Source organism: Pezoporus wallicus, unplaced genomic scaffold (genome assembly GCF_028554395.1).
Source record: "Pezoporus wallicus isolate ANWC-B61680 ecotype Strahan unplaced genomic scaffold, APGP_CSIRO_Pwel_v1 scaffold_6362, whole genome shotgun sequence".
NCBI classification, from domain to species: Eukaryota; Metazoa; Chordata; class Aves; order Psittaciformes; family Psittacidae; genus Pezoporus; species Pezoporus wallicus.
The window spans coordinates 8,191,168-8,215,120 of record NW_026637663.1 but is presented as its reverse complement, the minus strand read 5'-3'; the positions used below and the strand labels follow the sequence as shown (position 1 = coordinate 8,215,120).

Below are 23,953 nucleotides of genomic sequence, written 5' to 3'. Positions count from 1 at the left end.
TCCTTTTCATCAAGAATTTTGAGACAAACTAATACATTTTTAGAGGGTGCTTCTTTCTGTATTTCCCAGAATTCCCTTTAGTTCCCTTAAATGTCAGCCTAAGTTCCCCTAAAGTTTGTTATTAGCTTATTTAAATTATTAACTATATTATAGGCTTATTTGCATCTCTCCCTATTTCCCCCCAAAAACCCAAACAACGTAAAGTAGTTAAGATCAATACCAGTTTATTTTTGTTTTCAGTTCTCAATGGGATCATTCTACTGCTGACCATGCTCTAGCCCAAAACCCAAATTTTCTTAAACAATAAAAGCAAATTGATCAGTTTAAGAATGTGTCTTGAACTGTCATGAGCACCCGAGCATAGATGCTTTTCAATAGGCTCTCATGACACTTCTTGGTCATGATGCGTCCCTGTTCAGATTTTGCTGGCTAAGCCACGTACCAGAAAAAAAGCATTAAGGTCACTGCTGAGGGTGGCTGTGTGATATATTAGGAGAGATCTCTGTTGAGTCCAGGCTTCTCCGCCTGCCTCTACCCAAACCTACTGCCAGTGCAGTAGTATCTCAGCAGGTACTGGGATACTACTGCAGCAGAGTCAGTAAACACTCATCTCTTCCAGGGCTTTTTCTGACTTCACTGCTTGACATCTCTAGCACCTTACCTCTGCCAGTGCCTCCTGGTCCTTCCAGTTCAACATCACCCTGTGAAACCTCCAAGCTAGCCCCTAGTAACTCATGGCAGACACAGATAATTCCATGGCCTTCTTAAACAAAGACTTCCATGTTCTCCCCATGATTTTCTTTATATAGCAGTGCCACAATATTTTGGAAAACCAATAGACTTTCTATCTTAGTGTCCAGCCACCCCACACTGTCACCCCTAGGAAGGTGAGTGTACCAGATCTGAAATTGAATTTTGGAAGCAGCTGTTAAATATCATAAAAAGTCTTATGAACTCATATAACAAATCCTGAACTAAACTAAAATCTCAGTATAGTATTAGCATATTTAATCAGATAGAAAGACAAATATAGATGCTTTAGAAAGATATTACTGAATTTGTTACCTGCTAGATTAGACCTCACATTTGTGAGGCAAGGAACAAGAGTTGCCTTTAAAATAATCTTATTTAAGAAGTATTTCCATCCTCATTTTGAACTTCATGAAAATTTAAAGAAGATTTGAAGAGCAACTTGGAAAGTCCTCTGTATAGTGCCTTTTCATGAATGACAACTTTTTTTAGAGATGACCAGCTTATCTATACAAGGGATTGAAATATCAGTGAAGCCTTTTGGGAGTTTTTGTAAACCCAGTGGCAGGAGGCCCCTAGGTCTGTCATCATTTAAACCCAGTGAGTCACCTGATGCATACCTTGCTTCTCAAATTCTTCAAAGAGATTCAGGCTGGTAATGCTTGGGCCTGTGAAGATGATGTAGTTCTTCCCAGAGGCATTCTGACAAAGGTTTTTGGCCACCATACTGTGAAGCTGTGGTTTGTTCTTCAAAGCATCCAGCCCGTCAGCACCACTCCCTTCTTTGAGATGGACATAAATCTTAAAATGAGAAATGGGAAGAGAAGTCAGAAGGTTATAAGGAATCCAGAGGGAGAGGATGCAATTGCTAACATACCTGCTCAGCTCAACTGGAGACAAGCTGAGAATCAAGGCAGCAGATACTTTTTATATACTGCTAATTAATCGAAAGTCCCTTTCAAGGGGCTGCTGCTTTAAAACCATTTCAGGTTAGCTGGCACAGCTACCGATAAATACAGTGTCCTTCTCCTCAGCTTAAAGGCTTTTTGATGCTCTTGTCATTGTTGTGCAGTTTGAAGATTGTTTGCTTAGCAAGAAAAGACTCCAGCCGTAACTGAAATTATATGTTGTACGGAATCTGCATAGACTTCAATGCTGCCAGCAAAAGGAGAGCATGGGAACTTCAGTTTCAAGAAAAGCCACTAAAGTTGACCAGAAGAAATGGCCCATTAGCTTCACTGCAGTAATGTTCAGATCTATTTCTGTTGGCAGGAACCATTAGGCTGCGACAAAAGTGTGTATGCGACCCCATAAAAGAGAGGAGCCAGCAATACACATACCCAACCAGCCAGAACATCCTCATCAAACTCTCCAGGCACAATGCTGATTCTCGGATCATGATTTGAAGACAACCCACAGAAACACACTGAACCAGGAAGCAGGGTACAGAGCAATATGCTGCTGTTAATAGAAAAATGCATCACATTGCAGGAGCTTTACTTTGTATCCTGCTATAGTGCAGACCACATCACAATGCATTTCCTGAGAGCTGTCACCATCACCTATAGGTGGACATACATGTTTGGCTTAGAGTGCAAGAACATTTATGCCTTAGTAACATGACTATAATTAACAGAACACAATCCACCAACTGAAACAGCATTTGAAGTAAAGCTATTGAATCATTCTTATGAGTGATCCCTCTAGAAGAGGAGTCTTCTGCACTGTCATGCAGAGGCAGAAAACACATAACCCTTCCTTTGTACACAAGCCTTTGATTTGATTTCAGTGACAGTATTTTAAAAGCCTAACTTCCACCAATGTTGAACACTTATTAAAATCAACTAGGCATCTGACCTTCAACTTGTTCTGAAAGTCAGCAGAAATAGCCTGCTGGAAAGAGAAACAAGAAGCAGCAGACAGTGTGCTGTCACTCAAACAGTGCTGTAACCATGGAACTTGCAAAGATTTAAAAGCATACACAAATGCAAATTTTCTGGAAAATTTGCCCAGGCCTCCCTTTGTGATTTTGACTCTGAAATACCCAAATCTTTCAGGAATTTCAGAAAATTTCACCATCAGAGAAAGAGCTGAAATTTGCTCAGTATTTAGGGGCAGCAAAAAGGAATTTTGCCCTGTTTGTTAGAGTGATATATCCATGACAAGCTTTTGCTGAACTTGCTTGAGCCCTCAACCATCCAGAACATGCAGCACTGCTTTCTTCTACATGCATCTGTTTCTCTTACCAACACACTCCTTCCTACAGAAAAGTTTATTACAAATGCTCAGAGAACAAAAACGTTCATACATTTGCAGTAGTGCTCCCAATGATATAACTCAATGATCTTGGAGAGGAACAAAATTCAATTGAACAGCTTCTCCCTTTTTCACATGATGTATCCCCAGCACTGGTATTCTAGACATATTAATGCAATACTCTCTAGCGATTCACGCCTCATGGAACAGACCCCAGAGGAGTGTTTCATGTATAAAAACTCTGAGGAATGAGACACAATTTGCATTTTGAAGTAACTGACACGATAAAGAACAAAGTTGGTGTGCAAGGACGAACACACACTAATTCCAAAAAGAAGTACAGCATAAATGAAAGTATTAAATATAAAAAAATTAAATATAAAAAAAAAGCAAAACCAAAAAACCAAACCCAACTCTTTTTTTGGTAGAAACAGTTTCCAGATGAAGACAAAGGCAGGAATGTTTGCAGACACCCAGATCATGCTCCATTCACTTCAGAAAGCTGTCAGATTTGTGCTTTCCCCAGCGCTAAGGCTGAGGGCTAGCTAATTATGATAGTCATTTAGGTTATTAATCAGAACTCCAGAGATGTATTTCATGATTACTGGCATCAAAATTTAGATTAGGTTACTGGTATTGCAGTACAGAGACAACATCAAAACCTTTAAAATCTACAGACAAGGCAGAAGATGCAGACAGATGAGTTTCAACCTTGGACAGCAGCTAGGCTAAAAACAAAGTAGAAATCTCTAAGTCTATAAAAAAGTGTCCTACATCTTCCCTCCCTTATTGCAGTAAGTCTTGGCCAACTGACAGTCTCTCCTGCTTCATGCTTACTTCATGTTCCTTGTGGAGCTACCAGCGCTCCAAGGGATGAGACAGTCTGCTGGCACTGCTGGTCTGCCAACTGGTTCCACACCGTGGGCTGGTTTGAGTCTGCAAGCAGCTAGTTTAAAGAGCATGCCTACCATGCAACTGTCCACTGAGGTACCACTGTTTTCATATTAGTATGCTACATACTCCATAGGTTTTGTTCGCAGAGTTCCCTGTGCACCTGGCACCCTTCCTTTGCGCTCCTCTCTATTTCAAGGGCCCTTTGCAATGGTCGCCTTGTGATTCACATTTCCCTTTGCTTTGCTCACCTCCCCAGTGCCCTTCACTCAAACAGCCATACCCACTGCTGAACCTCCCTTCCTCCTCTAATGTTAAATATATCTCACTTTCTTCTCCTTGGCCATTTCTTTGCCTATCCAAGCACTGCCTTTGTTCTTCACACAATTTTTCTTGTTTTGCAGAAGCATCATTCAAAGCTTTATCATGCTCAGCTCTATTGGGAAGATGGGTGACAGCAGCATAATGTTGGAAGGCATAAAGACTGCTGTGAAACACTGGCTGGGTACAGAGAACTGGCAAAGGCATAGCTTCAAATACTCTTGCAAGTGCCTAGGATCCCATATGGTCTTCATCTTCCCTCTCCCCATCCTCTTATTCAGCTTATTTCGTTCTACCTTAAATGAATAGGATCCTGCCTACTGAAGCCCACAGCATTCCCCACCCACTCTGCAATGCATTAGAAGTGGTATTTAACAGTTAGCAATCTGCAGAAAAAGCACAGAACTGCCAGAAACTGGCTGCAAGACCTTCACAGGCACAGTCAGAAGCTGCTCCCCGAAATTAATTGTTAAACCATTCACCAGAGCTTCTGGTTTGCCCTGTGACAGCGTTACAGCTTTGTGCCCTTTCCATGTGCTCCAACAGCAAAACCACGCCAGGAGTACAGGCTTGACAACTGCTGCTGGACAACAGAGGGAGATGTTGGCAGGAACATCCTCTGCTTCTGTGGGTGACAGTCAAAGCAATGCTTCTTGAGCATCAGGAGAGATCATTTTTATCGTGCGTCCTTTTCTAGTGGCGACTGGCTCATTTGATCTACAGCACCAAATGGGTAACTTCTACAGATGTGACCTCATCTGTCTTCGGAGGCAGCTACAGGCTGAAGCTCTTTATCCTGCAGTACTGGTACACAAAGGGAGTTTTTTCTAGTCATCCCTCAATTATTTGTTTCTTACCAGAACAGCTACACACTGAATTCTGCAATTCCCTTTTACAGCAGCCCCACTGCACCAGATACTTTCAATACAATATGTTTTCATCCTGGTGCAGCTCTCTCTTCTCACATCATTTAAGTTGTGCTCAAACCCTCTTCTCTTCTGCCTTCAGTCTCCATTGCAGCATCCCAACAGTCTCTTCCCTTTAAAAGCCTGACAGTAAAAGACCTTCACAGTCTCTGGTTCATCCCTCCTTCCACCTACAGATGCTTCTGCCCCCTCCTATCATAAAATCAAAAGTAGGTTTGAATCAATATACTTGAATGGCCAAGTGACAGAATATGGGTGAAGACTGTGCTGAGCGATTCCAAACCAAGGAAAAGAGGGCAAACTCTTCTGGAAGGAGGCAGTCAGAAAAGAGATCACATTTCAGAGTAGTGTATTTCACATGTTGACAGATCAGAGGTAAATCAATCACTCACCACTCAGAATCTCAAACCATGTATGTCTGGCTACAGACGCAGACTGCTGGAGAGAGTGCTACCAGAGAAAGGAAGGTCTCAGAGCAGACACCCATGCTACAACCCAGCAGGAACTTCCTTGCTCTGTGCTGCAATTTAGTCTATGGAAAATTTATGTGGAAGGTTCAGAAGGTCTTGTGAGAAACTGAGTAAAAAACTGAGCAAAAAACTGAGCACTTAGGAACAAAAGCTGCATCTTGACTGCACATTTAAGAGTGACCTAGAAGCTAAAATATTGGCGTTTCTGCTCATATTCAAAGCTCAGATGGCAAATTGAAAGCATTTGTGAATAGAACATCCCAAATACTCTACATTCATACATAATTGAAGCACCCCAGGGTACAATTCTCAGATGAAACAGATGACATTTGGAGGAAAAAAAAGGGCGGGAGTAGTAATAAACAGGAGGAAGATTCTTGAAAGCTACATTGTCCAAAATATCTCACAAAGGGCAGACTCTAGACAACCACAAAACAAAAACCAAGCTTTTCGGTGACACAATTAGAAAAGCAAGAGAACAAAGAAATACTGCCGTACTTTTTGGATCCTAAATAGCTGTAAAAAAAAAAAAAAAGCTTCCTTTTTCTATAGACTTCACAGCCAAATACTCAACTGCTCTTTGCTAACAGTGCTCTCTAGATCCTGCATCACTCTTGTCTTCCCCTCTCATCCTAAACATCATCTTTAATTGTTGCCATTGCCAACACTGTTAGGAGATCCTTCTCTCCCCAGTCTCACCCCAAAGCTGCTGCAGCTTATATTCCCACCTTCTTTAATACCCTCTTCCCAAGTCAGCTCTTAGTTCTACCTCTTCCTCAGCAGCTGCTGGCACCATTGATGGTGCTCTTGCTGAGACCAGAACTTTCCATTTGTTTGAGCCTCTCTTCATTCTCTTCCTACTGAAGGCTACTGTGAAAATAGCATACAAAGAACAGGCAGCTTTCCCCATCTGTTCCCAGCTAGCTCCTGGGGTTCCCTACAAAGGTCTTTCTTTGGTCCCCCCTCTCTTCTCCCTCTGCCTCCTATTTTAAATTATTTCAATCTGCATTAACATGTAGATCCAGCTAACATCTTTGTGCTGAGGACTGGTAAATGTTCGTTTTGTCTGCACGTTTTCTTCAAAGTTTCTAACCAGATCTTTAGGATACTGACAGAAAGATGCTGGTAGAGTTAACAATGCAAACCTAGTATGGCTTAAAATAAAGCTCTTCATTTTCCTTCCCATGATATTCCTCTTCCATGTGATTATCACTGAGGGCACTTCAACATCCTACTGGCATGGTGGACCAACAACCAACAACACAGATTTCTCTCTGTAGCTTCTCCCAAGCCAGCCACATCTGTGTCACGGAGATTCATTATCTGCAGTTCCTCAGTGATAAAGCATTTCCTATATTTCTAAGAGCTGCCTGGCCTGCCTCTCAATTACTACAATCATCCTTCTTTCCTCTGGCTTGCTTAAACATATCTTAACATTCAGACACTGGTCTGCCCAGATATCACTTGCCTAACCCTTTGCTATGACCACGTCAGTCTTTTGCCAGTTCCCTCTTGAAGCATCAAATGGAAGTGGGAATGGAAAACAGAGACAGGCCTTTGAAGTTTAGCATCACCTACTGAGTTCTTCCTATACATGTTCAGTATACTGATTCCTGCCAGCAATTGCCCTGTGAAGTCAGGCATCCAACCACTGATGCCAAACAAGGCCACATTTTCTTCTTTCCATTCTGCCCTTCTCCTTCCTGGTTGGAAATCATCATTAACCTCTGCAAGGCTCTTTCTTTTTGCTCTTCAATACCTTTCTTAGAAAGGATTCAACCCACAGAACACAGTCGCTAATCCATGCATTGGTGCTGCTGCCTCTTAATGCTGCTTTGCTAGGGCAAGGATTGCCTTTTTGTTCCACCCACAGTACCCAGCACAAAAAGATGGGATCTGTGAGAGGCATTCCTACAGCAAAACTATTAGGTGATGAAGAGAGGAGGCTTTGGTGCTTTTAGCCTCCTTTCCCCAGCAGAATTGCACTGAGTGAGAACAGCTGCAGAAAGGACACAGCTACATAAGTAGCTTTATCATCAGAAACTCGAAGCACCTCAGACAGGAATTAAAAAATAACCTTCATTCCTACCTGAAAATAAGACACTAGGACTGTGTATAAACTCTGAGAGAGATCTTTGCATTAGGTTACATTTAGATGTTTGGGTTTCTCATTTGTCTAGAAACATGGTAAGATTGTAAACTCTATAGAAATTAATGGGGCTGGCCCATCACACATCTGCAAAACTACCTTCCCACTTAATACCAGTGAGCAAGAGGATAATGACTTTTAATTGAGATCTGAGATTCTCAGATGCTGACAGTACATAACTACATGAACTAGAAAGGCAGAGCCTGATGGGAACCAGAGTAAGAAAGGAGGTAGGATTTTCCAGCTACCAGTGACTGATAAAAAGAGACGATCAGATTTCCTGGGATCCCCTCCCAGCCAAAGCCTGACCTTGAGAACCTACTCAACATAGCCAGTACATCTGTGCATTCCAGATGCAACTGTTCCATCAACAGAAATTATCAGGGCACTGTTCAAAGAAGTCCAAGGGCTCAGACTAATATCTAAACTGAACTTAAACAAGCTGAAACACCAACATTTCTGAGCTGCTTTATTAAACAAAAGTGCAGATGGCTAACTCTCCTGCAACTCTGACCTTGAAAACAAAACTAATTCCAGGCTTATTTACCCATCCCTTTCCCAGTGACTTAATGCACTTACGTGGTGTGTTGTGAAATCATAAATTCTTTGGGGAACTCTCTAAGCTTCCTTTAATTTTGGAATTAAGTTCTTACTCTGTGAAAATCAACAGAGTCAAGAAGTATTTGAGCTGACTGCACTCTGAAATCAAAAATGAGCTATAGCATTCACTATAAAAGCATGACATTTACATTGTCTGGGGTCATTTTTATGCAACTGAGACCTCTGCCACTGATCTGTGGAGCAACCTCAGACATCTGCCTTCACTGAGTCTGCTGCTTGTCAGGGAGAGCCATTTCTTACCTTCTTATGCAGGAGCCACCCTGATCCAGGTTGCACTCTTTAAATCATTCAGTAATGCGTGGAGATTCAAGCTGCAGAGGCACACAGTTCTCTTCTTAATCTGTTCTGACTCATCACTTTTTAAGGGTAAGCAGTGGAAAGTGGGAACTGAAATTCAGTCCCAGCATAAGGATCTAAAGGACCTCATAAATCTGAGCAACACATTTCAAAGGGTTATTAGTGAAAATGAAATGTATTATTGCAAGAACTTTCTTCCAGTGAATGCTCTGCAAGTTCAGAGCCCATACAGCTGGGGGCAGGGACTGGGTGTGGGAAGGAAGAATGTCCAGAATAGCCTCAGAGAACAAATTTCATCCCAAAGAATAGAAAAGGATACACACATCCATAAAGTTATCTCTTCTCCACCTCATCATCACAGTTTTATAAGTGAATAATTAAGTTGATGACATAATTCTATTACCAACTATCACAATGATTCATATTGCCAGACTGCCCCTTTTCCAGTGCTCTCTACCACCCACTTACTGCCTTCCACTTTGTTGATTGATGGCTTTTTGGATCAAGGACTGTCTTCAGGGTTATGTCTGTGCCATGAGCCTGTGGTTCAAGGATGAAGCCCTATGGGAATAGCTCATCCTGCCTGACTCTCTGCGGGGTTCAGCACATAGCACCAGCTTCCTGTGCTTCCTTGTCTTCCTTCTCCTTCTGCAAAATGACCAGAAAACCTTCTTGTGCAGAAAGAGTTATGCAAGGACTAGGCATCAGTAGTAGTAAGTTACTCATGACCATGTTCATTCCCCATGAGCCACACAAGACTAGGAAAGAGAGCATAATGTGTCCTTACCAGGACAAAATAACTAGTCCTGATCAGATAGTTGAGAACTCTCAGTAGAGTTTTAATGGGTCCTATTGCTATATCTAAAATGAAAAAGTCCTACCAATCATATTTATTAATATGTCTTGCAAGTGTTCCAGACTTTTTGAGAGAAATAAAAACTGACACAAATAGAGTTTTGATTTAAATAGGATGACTTAGCAAATACTCTAAGAAAGAAACACTTCTAAGCTACTGTGATAATTTAAACTATAATTAAGATACTAAAATATGGCTTGAAAAGAATCTTAGTGGTAACAAACATGTAGGGAAATATATTGGAAGGAAATGAGGGAAGCAAAGAGAAGATGGAGCAGAGAGGGACATCTGTGGTCATGCAATCTGAACTTCTTAAGCTCTCTTCTACAGCAGCAGGTGCTGCCACTTGATGTCCAGCATCAAGGATGGGTGAAACTAAATTAGTCTGGTTTATGACATGCTTATAGTCCTATTTTATCCAGAATAAAATGATCTTTATGTCACCATGTGGCACAATGAGGGAGGGAAATTATCCAGACAGTATTACAGAATTTCTACATATTTCCAAGTGGGTGTTGTAAATTCTTTTCTGACAGCAGACAGGTGATAGACTAGTCAGTCCTTAACTATTAGGCAACAAGTCTTTCCTTCATGATGGCAGTTTCACAAGAGATGGAGAAGAAGGTGTGCATGCAAAGGGTGAAAACACTGGATTTTCTTCTTTGTTAGATCAATTCTCTCCATATGTTAAACAAAGGGAGAAGAAATAACCTCCGTTTTAATACAGTAAATAAACCAACCAACAAATAAGTGCTTTGGATTCTGCAAGATCCTTTGTAAATGTGATGCATAAATGAACGTAGCATTTTAAGCATACCAGAGTTGAAGGTCCCCATCCTCCTCAGACTAGTCTTTTTCCATTTTAGCATGAACATTCATGCTCCTGTATATTCTTTTTCACCCTTCCCTAAGGTCCTCCTTATCCAATCATTTTAGCATAATGATGATAATTACAGCCAAGTCATGGAATGAAAATAGAAGGCGGATAGTAAGATGGTCCTGGACGTCATCTGGGTGCAAGTGAAGCATGAGTATCTAATTCATTAAGGGAGCAGGAGGATTAGGATGGTGCCGAGCATCTATTCTATTTAATTTGACATTCCATTAATTTACTCTCTCAACAGACAGGACAGGGGGTGCAACGTAATTATAGCTCAGAATCTGAAAACTCTGGCATGTTTGAAGACTTAGTTTGGTGGCAGTTGGCTGGGGGAAGATAGCAAAAGAGATCAGCAAACTTTGTGCTCACTACACATATTACACTTCAGTAATAAGATGCACGTGGGAATGGTGGAGTTCACCTTGGAGGCTAAGGACACTGCCTCTGTGTAGCGAATGACTTTCCAAAAGGCTTCAGAGTAGGAACTTCCAAGGATGTTTCACAAGATGAATCTCTTTTGTATCGGACATAACAACTGCTTTAAAACTGGGATGGAAGACGCATGATCCTAATTTTCTTCTTGGAATGAACAGCATTGCTGAAAATGGAAACCCCTCTTCCCAGCAAGCCTCTTTTCTCACATAGCTACTCAAACAGTCATAGTGATTCACAGATCAAATTTTACTGTGAATAAATGTTCAACAGCAGCAAATCCACAGGCCCTGCAGTTTTTACATGCATTCAGCCTGAGCAGGCAATGTGCATGTCCTGCCTGCACCTTCGAACTGCTGCTCTGGAACATGCAGGACACCATGTTTTCACAGAAGCTCTTGGGAAAAAGAAATACAGAAAAACATCTCCACCCTCACCTCCAGGCATCAAAATAAATGGTCAGATTTTTCAAGATCTCTCAAAACACATCAGCAACTGGGGAATCTGACAATTTGAAAAAGCGTCCCCAGTGCTTTATAACACTAAACATGTCTCCCACTCAAGCTCATCTCACCTTGAAGCCACATCGGATTTTATTTCTTTGGTAGAGAAGTAGAGATGTGAAAAGAGATGTAACAGGAAATCCCACTAATAGGTTTCTCACAGAAAAAGGGACATCATGATACAACAGTGATTCAAACTATTGGATACCGCTGGCTATCACAGACACAGCCTTAGAGAAGCTGACTCATTAAAAATGACAGAAGTCACAGTACCTAGACACTTAAATAAACTTAGGATGTACAAACAGACAGACCTTTTTACTCTATTTCAATTTAATTAGCTAGGGCTGGCAGCCAGATGGACAGTATTAGAGACAGGCACCCTGAGTTAAATCATACAGCAGAGCATCAGGAACTTGTTGTCACCATCCGTCACATCCAGTATTTGTGGGAGACAGAGGCCTGCTGCATTCAGATTGTAGCCCCCCACGACACAATGAAGAGAAGTGACTGTTCCCTTTGGTCCTGCAATATATTTAAGGGCCTGATGGAACTGTATCAAGATATCCGAAGAGGTAAAACTCACCTGGCAGATGAAACCAGTGGATGAGCATTGCCGAACCCAGAGACTAAATTTCCTCTTTTTCCTCTTGCGCAGCTCCCTCTCTGTGCAAGTGGCAATGAAGACAGGATCTTCATCAATCAGGGGTTCATGTAGTACCTGAAATTGGCAAGAAGGGAAGAGGGGGAGGGAGGGAGAAACAGAATGGTGTATGATTGCAGAAAAAGTAAAAATGGAGCTTCAAATTCTTCCAAGGAAACACAATCCTTGCATTGTGTTTGTGTGCATCACTTCATATGAAGGAGCAAACCCACTTTCTTTCAATGCTATCCAACAAAAACCAAAGCCTGGCCAAGCACAGTCCATGGTGGATGGCTGCTCTACATGTGGTTTGCAAACACTGCAAGGCATGGCGCTCACTTCTCACCGGCAGCTACTGTTTAACATCCCTCCAAAATGTGGCCTCTACCTGCCACTATCAGCTACAGTTCAATATCCCTCCAAAATGAGGCAGGGGATAGGATGGGATGTGGAGATTGTTAGGAGCATCCTTCTCCAAGCTTCAGCATCAGCTTCATTTTGTTTGGCAGAACATCTTCCACCCAAATGCCCCCCATAATACTTTGTGAGGTATGCTCCTCGGTTACAGAAAAGGAAATCACACAGCAAAGAGAGAGAGAAGTTAAGGAAGAAAAAGGATATTTTCTGCTGCCACTTAAGGAAGTGTTGAAGAGACAGAAAACATTTTTTCCTGGTGGCAGCAGCTTCAGGAAAGCCTCTCTTGCCTCAGGAGCTGAAAAATTTGACAAAAGGAGGCAGAAAGATAAAGGACCAGAGGCAGTAATAGAAAAAGACAAGGCAGGCTGGACCAAGTAATGAAAATCTGTGAAAGTGAAGCAATTTCTGCATTCTCCATCCAGATGTTATAAGTGGTTCCCTGTTCCTTACAGCTGTTTTGTTACATTTCTCTCCATTAATTCTGTAGCAAAGTCATTCAAGTTTTATACGACAGAACACACCTATAGGAAAACACTATTACCTCCTTGCAGCTCTTAGGTAGCTATGCATGACACATACATCCCTGCGAGTTGTTCAGCAAGACACTTGTAAGCGTAAAAATGCTTGGGAACTGTTGAAAGGTCTCAGCTAATGAATGCTGACAGAATTCAGACACCTACATCTACATCAGAGCAAGCCACTGCAGGCTCCTGCCCTATTAGCCGAGGGGAAAGAAGCGCCAGCAGGCCAGAACTCATGCTCTTTTAAAGAAATGTAAGTCAGACAGGTCATGATCTAAAGGAGCCCATTCTTTTCCAGTGACATAACCCCAGAATCTAGACTCAGATACAGGTATCCAAAATGCAGAGGCTCACACTCTCAAACGAAGCCTTTCCACTCCTGCATGTGTGCTACTTTTGTGTAGATCTGCATGCAGCCCATGGCGGAAATAAGAACAAAGCTGCATTAAGCCTGGGAGTGATGCTTATAGGAGAGATGTGGTGGGTAAGCAGTTAAGCACCAGTGATGAGCAGCTGCTGGCCTCCTGAATATAAGATGTTTGGTTGAACATCACTCTGTCAGCCCAAAATAGGCACCCGTGCCCTCCCCATGCAGTAGCGGCTGCACACTTTCATTTATATGCACTCCAGTTCTTAACAACTCATAAAACATTCACAAGACCATCTGAAAGCACTCTTGTGAAATGTTCAAATTATGCACCAAAATGCAGATGCAAGCAAGGAGAACTGCACACAAAGCTATTTGCTCTTAAGGCTGCAGCTGCCCTGTTTCGCCACTGGAGCCAAACCCTCTTTCTCAAGGTCCACACAAAAACACCACTCTTTTTTTCTGAAGACCACCTGGGGCATTTCATACTTTCACCTCAGGGAATTCTGACAGTGTTTTGCAAATATTAAACATGCCCTCATTCACTTTTGCCCTTCAGTCTCTTCTGTGCAAAGGGGAGGACCTTGGGAGGGGGTTGGACACACCAGTAAGAATTCCTCAGCTTCTGGAAAGGCCCTCCTACCTGCCAAATCCCTCTGAGTGATGTGGTTCAACTGTTATAAACTCCCCTGCTATAGGATGGAAAGCAACAGAAAGAAAAGGGCATACAAGCATCATTTGAGGACATTTTTTTACTCTCTGTCATTAGTTAGCTCCCTCCTCTGCACCACAGCATCAGCTTTCCCCACAGCAGCTCTACTGCATCCTGCTTACCCTTCACACTCTTTCTGTCTTTCAGGACACAGTAAGGCCTGTCAGCCTTAAATTTAGAAAAGGCAAATCTGAATTTTGAAAACATCTCCCTATCTTCCTCTTCTCCCTGCACATGCTCAGCACTGCCTTCCTCAAGAACCCAGAGCTTCCCCACCTTTACACTATCCCAAATGTTTAAGTCATTCCCATTTCTCTGTAAGATGACTAATGCTCCACTGAAGTCCCTACTGAACTGCTGGGAAGAGGGAACAAAAATGGAAACAGAGCAGGACAAGATTTGCTGTTGCTGCTAAGGGGAAATGCGGACAGGCAGGGAAACCGAAATGAAAACACTAGAGCTTGCCCTTGTTTTCTCCCAAGAGGGTAGAGAGAAGTGTTATCACCCCCTTCATGTGCAATCACTGCTTCAACAACTGTAAAGGACTTTGCAAGCAAGGTACTGCATGGGTTGTGCCTCCTGCTAGAAGAGCTGATCCCCAACTCATTTTCAAAGGGGGCAATTTGTTGCTTCTGGCATCGACATGGTTTTCTTATGGCAAGAGTTAGCCTTGTTGCCACTGGCTGTTCCTATTAGCTTGTTCACCTTCCTCTATTCTCAGTGTCCTTGCTCTTCCTGTAACCTCAAATCCACCTCTTCGCCAAATTACCATGCAGAGTGGTTATTTGCTCCTTCCCCATTTCCCATTCTTGCTGTTGCTGCAATACCTGCTTTTCCAGTAGTGAGCATACTATCCCCATGGCATATTCTTTCCTGCTTCTCATCTTCTTTGATAGAAATCTACTTTCACGCTTAATTGACTCCTACACGTATTCCTTGCTGCCTCTTCACCATCTTGACTCACTTCCCAAGCCCTCCCCTCTTATTTTCACTTCCTTTGATGCAAGATATCTTGCAGATTTCTACATAGAATTATCCCCATTTTCTTTTCTAAAGTCCCCAGTTTTGTTCAGATCTAAGCAGCTCCTCATCTAGCTGCTTCACTCCCCCACAGCTATGCCACTGGTTTTATGGCTCGTTTTCTTTCCCTCTCTTCTTTATAGCCATCCTCATCTCTGCTAGATATTCTTGCCAAGCTTTCACTCTTTGTTTTCCCCTCAATATGTACATGCATTCTAAGTGTTGGAGAGCAAGACTCCAAGATAGGACTCCAGCAATTGCTCCATCCCACAACATCTTTCATTCACTGAACGAAACAGCTAGCCACTGTCAGGACTGCCTTTCTCCATTTTAGATCATCTCCAAAGCTCCTTCCACTCCACAATTCTACCCATCCTGGTCTCACCACAGCCCAAATAAGCTTGTAGACAAAGTCCAGAGCCAGTAACTCTTTTGTACTTGGACTTCCTAGACTCCCTTTACTCAGATAATGCACCAAGATGTGTTTGAGATATCTCATCTTCTCTTAGCTCCATTGTCATCCCCAATAGAGGCTGTCTGTTCAGCCTGTCTCCTGGAGAAACTGCCTCAGCTTGCTTTGTCTCTGGCTTTTGGTGGGCACCATCCAGTTGCAAACAGAATCCCCTGGGTATCTGCACCTCTATGCACAGATTCAGCCATTGCTTCTGCAACAGTAGCTTGTCCTTCTGCCTCTTTGCTCCAATGCTCCTCCTGTCTAAACTGAATTCTCTGCTAGTATCTGACATCTCAACTTGCATATCTAGCTGTCAGTTCTGACTCTACTATGCTGTGCTTGAGAGCATCTTCCTCTCCTTAAGGTAACCCCTTAACTCCTTTTTTGGTCACTGCAGACATCCCTCTCCTGCTGCAGATCTCACTGGCCAGTGAATCTGCATGTTAGCCTTTACCTTCAACTCCTCGCAAGGTCTTCTGAGCCAGTCAGTGCCTGTATTTTTCATGCTTTCTGAGTAACAGCTCCACAATGTTACTCATTTTAGAGTAACAACCCACTCACCCAGTCATGTTTTCATCCAAGCCCACAGCATTCCCACAGCAGTTTTCCTTCTGGCTTCAACATAAGGCAACCTTGCTCTACAGATAAAATAGCTGGAAAGCTATTCTCCTTGTCCATCACACTGGCCACACCACTTTTCTTGATTTCTCTGATAGAGCTTCTCAAATATGTCAGACATACTCTTTCTCTTCACTTTCAAAGTCCTGTTTGGCCTATCCACATATCACTGATCCTCTTTCCCATAATTCAAAAGTTAACTCTCAATTCTGATGGAGCCATGATTTCATGCTCCTCTGCCCATTTGTTCAGTCTTTAATCAACTTCCTTTAAAGAAAAAACAAGAAAAAAAAAAAACGTTTTTTACAGCACTCCATTACCATTAGGCAATTTAAAAATAGCCATAAAGGTTCATCATTTTTTGCTGTCAAACTCTCCCTAAAAACTGGCTTCACCAGAGGATCAACTGGCCAACAGCTGTGGGACATCAGCAATTTACCTGGCTATACAATATTCTTATTGCTCTTCAGCTTGCTCCATGTCTTTTACTTGGCTGATATCCTCTGAATACTTACGTATTTGTATTACACTCTCAGAATCCCTAAGACGGAACAGTCCTGATTTGGCTCAACACCCTTACTCACAAAGAATCATTTTGACAACAAGAAAACTGAGATGTAGACTTGAACCAGTCTTCTAATTCAGAAATGCCCAATACCAAACTACATCTAATCATGAGGACACAAAAGACCTATGAGTTGATCAGCCTGGTTCTGCACCTGTATGTTTTCAGAGAAGCTGTTGCCTAATGATGTGAGTTGATTTGGAAGAACGATGATGAAACTGCTGAGCTATACTCTGGTACCACTGAGAGTAAGTCACAAATCAGCCCCCTATTAAATGGCTGAACTTTAGCATCATGCGCTTAGATCAAGAGGTTGGAGTTATGTCTCTCTTTTTGCCAGGGAGTTCACTCCTGCCTGAGGTAAGGACTTAAGCCAGCTGTTCCCACATGATATTTCACTGGGCAGATGCAGAACTGTTTGGTTCTAAGATGCCAAAGAGAAGGTACTTTGGAAGGAGAATGAAGAGGAAAGTTCCCGGAGTTGTGCTCCTGACCTCTCCCACGCAAGTCAGGGAGAGCCAAAGACAGCAGTCCTGCCTAGTCGCATCCTGCTGACAAGCATATAACTACTCAGCAGGCACAGAAGGATATTTGAGCACTGATGTTATTTTCCTGAGCTCCTCTGGTTTCTGGAATTGAGCGTATACCCTTGGCAGGTGAGTACCCTTGAATCTGTTGCAGCACAACTCCTGAGCTCAGGCAGGGCCTCCTCCCTGTCTCCAGGCTTCCACTTGTAAGACAACAACACGTCTACAAAGCTAAGCAGCAAAGAGACAACACCAGTTCCAGGTACAGACCCAAAACCCCACATCTTGTTGCTCAGGCAGAAGCAGCAGTAATTTATACAGAAGATGTCATGAAGGGATAGGATGCAGAGAATATTCCTGTCATTCCTACCCAATCCAGGTCAGGACATTTTTACTTTGCAAATTGAAGCGAGTGCTCTGATATACAATTATAATGTTCTGAGCTTTCAATACCTTCACAAGCTGGAGAGTAATTATTTCCTTTTGTTTGCTCAGTATATTTAGCAAAATAATTACAATTCACTAGACCGTTTTCTCTGTTTTGGTATATTGGCATAGTTCTCTCTCTCCCTCTGTTTCCTTTCATAGAAGCTATGGTGTCATTTCTGCATGTCATTTTTTTTCGCGGGGGAGGGGGGGGGAGGGTTACACATGAGAAAAGAACCCTAAATGGTTTCTTTCCACTTGAATCTTTTCTAGTTCTCCAGAAAGAAAAGATCCACTCTGCAGAAGAAATAAATGTGAAGGCAGATGTTGCATTATCTGCTGGATGCAGACTTTCTGCTCTGTCCATAAAGGCCAGTTAAACATGGCATCTTACTAACCCATGCTCTGTAAACCCACACTGCCAGCGGAGGATAGTCAGTAACAAGTCTATCTACAAGCCCTAGCCACTTTGTTGCATTCAACAGCAAAGAGCCCAGTTATTCCTCTGCTTGATGCCACTTACAAGATGTTAACCTAAAGCTTAAGCATAGATTTCGGCTCAGGCACAAGCCACCCGGATACCACAAGTCTCATGTTTCAGACACAGATGTACCTTAAGGAACAAATCCATTTTGAACGTGGGATTCTAGGTATCACTGATTACAGAAACCTGGGCCCCTCTTCCCAAAATGCTTTCAGAGGCTGCACAACCGAGGGCTCCTCTGAATGGGTCTTTCCCTTGTCTTTTCCCCTTGTTTCTGTGCAACTGGGTTATTATTTTTTAACTATTTCTCACTGGGCCTGACCTTCCAGGTCTGATGTTTACTGCAGTCCACTAATCTGTACTCAAGACAATTTCCAGGGAGAAACCTTTCCTGCTGTTTTGACCAGACGGGGTCCATGCCTCTTGCGAGAGGAAGTATGCAGCCCTGCCTGATGGCACCCAGGAGGACATTAGGCCTGGATCATCCCCCAGTAGTGCTGGGGATGATGCTACACTAGAGTATTATTAACGACAGATTCAAAACCTCTTTCTTTCTCACAGTTATTTTTGAAGCTGCATTTTAGTGCTTTTGCTCCTCTCAGTACCACTGAAATGTGCTGTATAGGAATCACTGATGTAAACACTGACAAGGAAGCAGAGAAGTAGAGGGGAGGAAGAGAACTGGGCTGTCACTACCTCTTTCCCCTCCTTTTATTTTTTTTTAATTTAAAGTAGCATCACCTTACCAAGCCCAGCACAAGCATACATTTTGCTTGTGGAGATTTAGATGTTTGGCCATTGCAAAAGGATGCTACGATTTTGTCAATTCAGTTCTCAAACCTTGCTCGGGAGGGAGGAAGGGAGAAAGGATATACATGCAAATCAAATTTTATCCTTTAATGGATTTGCACTCACAGCAGGTCCCACAGCACACCATTATAAGCATTTACATTAGACACAACGATCACATTTCTGAAGCCTTTATCTTCTGCCGATTGAAGACAGTGGCCATAAGGATTAGATTTCACATCTTTATGAGAGCTCAGTCCCAACAATATTGTGCCTCTCACAATATTGTTTTGTCTTGATAGAAATGCACCTTGCTGGCATGGCTTAGTGAGAACATTCCTCCCTCCCTCCTTCTCTACCATAACAGCTTCTTAGACAACTGTGTTGTCCTCAATTACACAGATATGATTGCTATTGTCTATGAAACAGAAAAAAACTGTAATCATTCCCAATTTATTCTAGGCACACTTCAATGGATGTGATGCATCTTCATTAATTTTGTGCAGTGGGCAAAAATATGATGCCTCAGAGGGGAAGTAGAAATAAAAAGAGGATGATGGACACAACACCCTTTCCAAATGTCTAAGTGAAATCTTTATATTCTGGTAATGGAGTCGATGGAAAAATTATTTCAAGCAGTAATGTATTTCACGCTTATTCCTTTTTTCATTCCAGACTTCTGAACGTGACCAGCAGCAACAGCTCCAAAAGGAGATCATTTATACTGGAACAAAGTTTAAATTGTGCCTGAGAATATTAAGAAAAGATTTCTTTGCACTTTAAAAATAAAAAATTGATCAACTGTACACCTGTAGTCAGACAATCACCGCCTACATAAGTTTCTATATTTAGTTCCTTACATTATCTGCCCAGTCTAAGGAACAGTCTCCCTAGAGAATGGCATCCTTCTGACCCCTAATTGTACTTGGAAATGAAAATTCCTTGGAGTCAATGTTTGCGTTTATTCTTGGTAATCTAGAAGTATTTCCAGTTCCCTGGCACTCTGGTTGCAAGGCCATACCTCAGTAAGTTTTTCCATAGGAGCATTACCCATCATGAAAAACCAGGACTGATACAAGGCACAGGCAGTGCTGCTGAGGGCAGCTGCCAACTGCAGCAAGCAAAGGCACCTGCCCTGCTGCTTATTTTCCCTTTTCCCTACCGTGAGGGGAAGGCTATGGTGCTGGACCATACCACAGGCATTGACTGCTAAGGTCAGGGATGATCACTCCTAGCAAACTCAGCTCCTGCATCCAACCCTCAGCCTGCATCAGGAGCAGTGACAGGCTTTCCTTCCAGCCCATTTGTACCAGCTCTGCCCTTTCCATTCTCCCTCAGAGGAGCAGCCTGCAACTTCCCGTCCTCAGGATAGCAAAACCTAGTGGTGCCAACCTCACCAAGAAGTGTCCAGGCTTGTTGAGACCACCAAAGCAAACAGCCCCAGCTGAGAGTTCATCATTCTTACCAAAACATGCCAGGTACCTGAATACTCGCATAGGACAGTGCTGCTTTTTCTCATGTTTCATGGAGGCACTACAGCATAGCTTCACATTGTTGAAGCCTCACCTCTTTCTTCGGGTAGGCGAGCTCTGAACTTTCAGTCTTAGCAAGACAACCTAAAGCACATAGGTTAGATATTCCTTGCCAATGGGTTAACTCTCACCTGGGCTTGCGAAGGCCTAAAAGCAGAGTCAAAGCCACTCTGCAGAGAGTCCAGAAAAGGCTGGATTTTGTAGAGGCCATGTGTTGTCTGGCTCGAACGGAAGGCCACAATGTGGAAGTACTTCAGGATCTTCTCAAACCGTGTTTGTGTCATGATAAGTGCAATGCTCTTGTTGCTGTAGAAGCCGCTGCTCCAGATGCTGAGAACAGACTCACAGTGGTGGATGCTGGTTGATATCATGTAGCCTAAGAAGGCTTTCATTTCCGTCAAGGTGACATCAATCCAGGCATCGTCACTACCGAACCTCTCCTGGTACTTCTTAGCATACATGTTGGTTTGGACCACCATATTCTTTAGTACATTGTCAGGGACAAAGAGTTGAAAAAAGTCCATGGCACTGGCTGTTAAGGGCATTTTTCGGGTTGGACCTAGGACAAAAGCAAGAAGGGAAGGTAAGCTCACTCCTGATCATCACCAACATCATGTCTAACATCAGCAATTTAAAGCAAGATTATAGAATCATAGAATAGTTAGGGTTGGAACATACCTTAAGATCATCTAGTTCCAACCCCCTGCCACGGGCAGGGACACCTCACACTAAACCATGACACTCAAGGCTTCATCCAACCTGGCCTTGAACACCGCCAGGGATGGAGCACTCACAACCTCCCTGGGCAACCCATTCCAGAAAACAAGGCCAAAGTGATGGAATGTCAGCTAACTCCTTTGAAAGTGTACCCACCGGCTGACAGGTCTCATCAAGAAATCCCCCCCCCCCCCCCCTTCTCTGTCTTCCTCCTAAATGATAGAAATACAACACACTGAACAGTTTGTTCCTCTGCTCACTCTGTAGCACGCAGGTCCGTGAGGTAGCATGCATTTAATTTTACCACTTACACACCATCTGGACACTCAGCAGCTGTTCTGGCCTTTTGGGGGGATACTTTTTTATTTGTACATATGCATGTCAGAACAGTGCCTTCCTCAAAACGGCCCAGAAGAAAGGTGTCTGAGCCCTCCAGAGAGAGATTACTGCCCCCATCCCAGCTGACATGATTCCTGGGCACTAGAACCTCATCCCACATTTTCTTTTGCACCTCTAATTCCTGACCAGTTCATTGTCATTAATCCTGTGACTTTCAATCTGCTTCTCTTCACTCACAGAACCATGCAGATCATGCCTATGTGCTTTTGAGTTCTTTGTGTCTGCACTCTGACATCCCAAAGAGAGCATAGTCCCAGAACAAGTCAGACACCATGTGGCTCGTATCACTGTCCCACATCACAGGGAATAATTTTAGCATTACGATGCATACACTGGTCCTCTTCCTCCCATAATGTAACAAACCTTGCAGTCCCGTGCTGTCATTACCCTAGCTTTTCACTGATCTTGCACCTTCTCTGCCAGTTTCAACTATTCCATGGGAAAGGGGGTGGGAGACGTATCCTCTGTTCTCCCACAGAAGCAGTGAAAATCAATATACCTGAGAAGGGCAGCATGGACAAGCCCAATGGACAGGGCAGTGCTAAACAGCAATTCTATACCCATGTGCAAAAGATAGTGTCATGATTATAACTCCACATGAAAAGTTGGATCCAAAAACCACTGTGCCTTCAGCCTTGGGACTGTCTGAAAAACACTCTTCCTGATCAAATGCAGGCAAGCACACAGCTTCTCACTTGAAGTTTTGCCTAAGAAGAGTGAATCTTCCTTGCACTATGTGGCTGCCAGGATCTCAGTGTCAGCTCTCCCACCTGAATCAGAGCATGAGATTTGCCATTCTACAATCTGGCTCTGCAAAAATCCACTACCGTGTTGGTCAGGTCACATTCCCCAGGACCCCTGTAGCTCAGTTCACAACCTTACTTGCAGCAGCAACTATAGCATACAGAAATTTTGCATGAAACTACACTAACACTGTGGTTGGACTCGCTTTTAAACCTTAATGTTTTGGGTGAGCTCTGGTGGACTCAACTATTAGAAGGAAAGCTCAAATAGCACCAAGATATTGAAACAGTGAACCTTCAGACTGCAAAGAATGCCAAAAAAGCAAACAGTTCAGTGGGGAAAGAAACATATATTTAAAGGTTACTTCCTAATTTTAACTTGAGAGATAAAAAAACTGAGAGTGAAACAGTTCAATTGAAAGCACACTGCTCTATATAACAAGACCAGAGTTGAGATCACAAACCATTTTCCGGTAAGGACAGAGCAGAAAATGTCATCTTAAATGAGAAAACAATTTCATTATCGAGTGAAAACTATGGGGCTAGAATAGATATCATTACTTAAACTTAACTGCTATTGCAATAATAAAGCACCTTAACAAAGAGTTCTCTTCTTTTGATCAGAAGATTTATATTCTGCTAGCACCCACCAGACTGTTATAAAATGCTCTATGAAAGATCCTGTATGAATACCTTACAGTACATCATTTCCTTCTTCCCTGCAAGTTCTGACATTCTACAGTAGAGACAGCTTTCTCATAACACACAGCACAGACTGTATATATTCCTAGTTATACATGAAATCTTGAGTAGATGTTTAATTCAACTCCAGTGCCCAGGCAACCTTCCAGGTAGAGCGTAGAGGTAGTTCTCAAATTCTTGCCTTTAGAAGCAGAAGCTGGGAGTAGGGATAAGATTTTAAATCTTGCCTACAGCAAACAAGATGCATTCATAAAGCATTAAGACTTACGAAACGGAATATGCTGGTTTTGAGACAGGCGGATATGGACAATAGATAGTGGTGGACTGTGCTGGACTCCATCTTTAGGAAGTCAAGAGCAGTCAGAGGCACAAAAAGGAACCTTTGATGTAATTCGATTTTCAGTAGCTGCACAAGTTTACCTTGAAAAGTGATTATGGAAAACTGTCAGGTATACTGGATAGGACAATCCTTACTTACCCAGCAGTCCTGCTCCAGCCACACAGAATCCCCTTATCTGCTCTCCTTCCTGAAATAAATGTAAGATTTGTATCCCATCGGCCATGCAGAGCCCACACAGCTCTTAAAAAGTGAGCTGAATCACTTTCTGACTCAAACGTCAACTTAATTGTTGACTAAATATAATTCTGAAAGCCCCTGTATAATCTCAATGTCTTAAAAACCAGCCTCAATTGGCAAAGTGAGCATAACTGATTCATAATTTACTAATGCACAATAAAACAAGAGTGACACTGAATTTCTGTAGGAAGAGAACTAATTTTTGCATGAATTGGGTTTTGCATAATGACTAGCCTAAAATAAATTATTTAAATATAACTAAGTATACAGATATATCCCATATATAGAGACAACCGCATAAGAAACTTAAATAGTGAATTTGTACTTTTTAAGGACTTAAATGGCACTTACTCAGAAAATACTGATATGCAAAGGGTTCATTGTTCCA

General features: G+C 42.5%; 1 protein-coding gene across 2 annotated transcripts in view; it reads right to left on the bottom strand.

The window, feature by feature from the left end:
- PGBD5 (piggyBac transposable element derived 5) overlaps positions 1-23,953 on the bottom strand; it is a 65,933-nt gene that overhangs the window by 12,383 nt on the left and 29,597 nt on the right. For both annotated transcript variants that reach the window (XM_057407017.1, XM_057407018.1), the window contains exons 2-4: positions 20,559-20,986; positions 11,939-12,073; positions 1,371-1,551 (exon numbers count right to left, since the gene is read on the bottom strand). In XM_057407017.1, the coding sequence (XP_057263000.1) occupies positions 1,371-1,551; positions 11,939-12,073; positions 20,559-20,986 (744 nt within the window). The remainder of the gene's footprint in view (positions 1-1,370; positions 1,552-11,938; positions 12,074-20,558; positions 20,987-23,953) is intronic.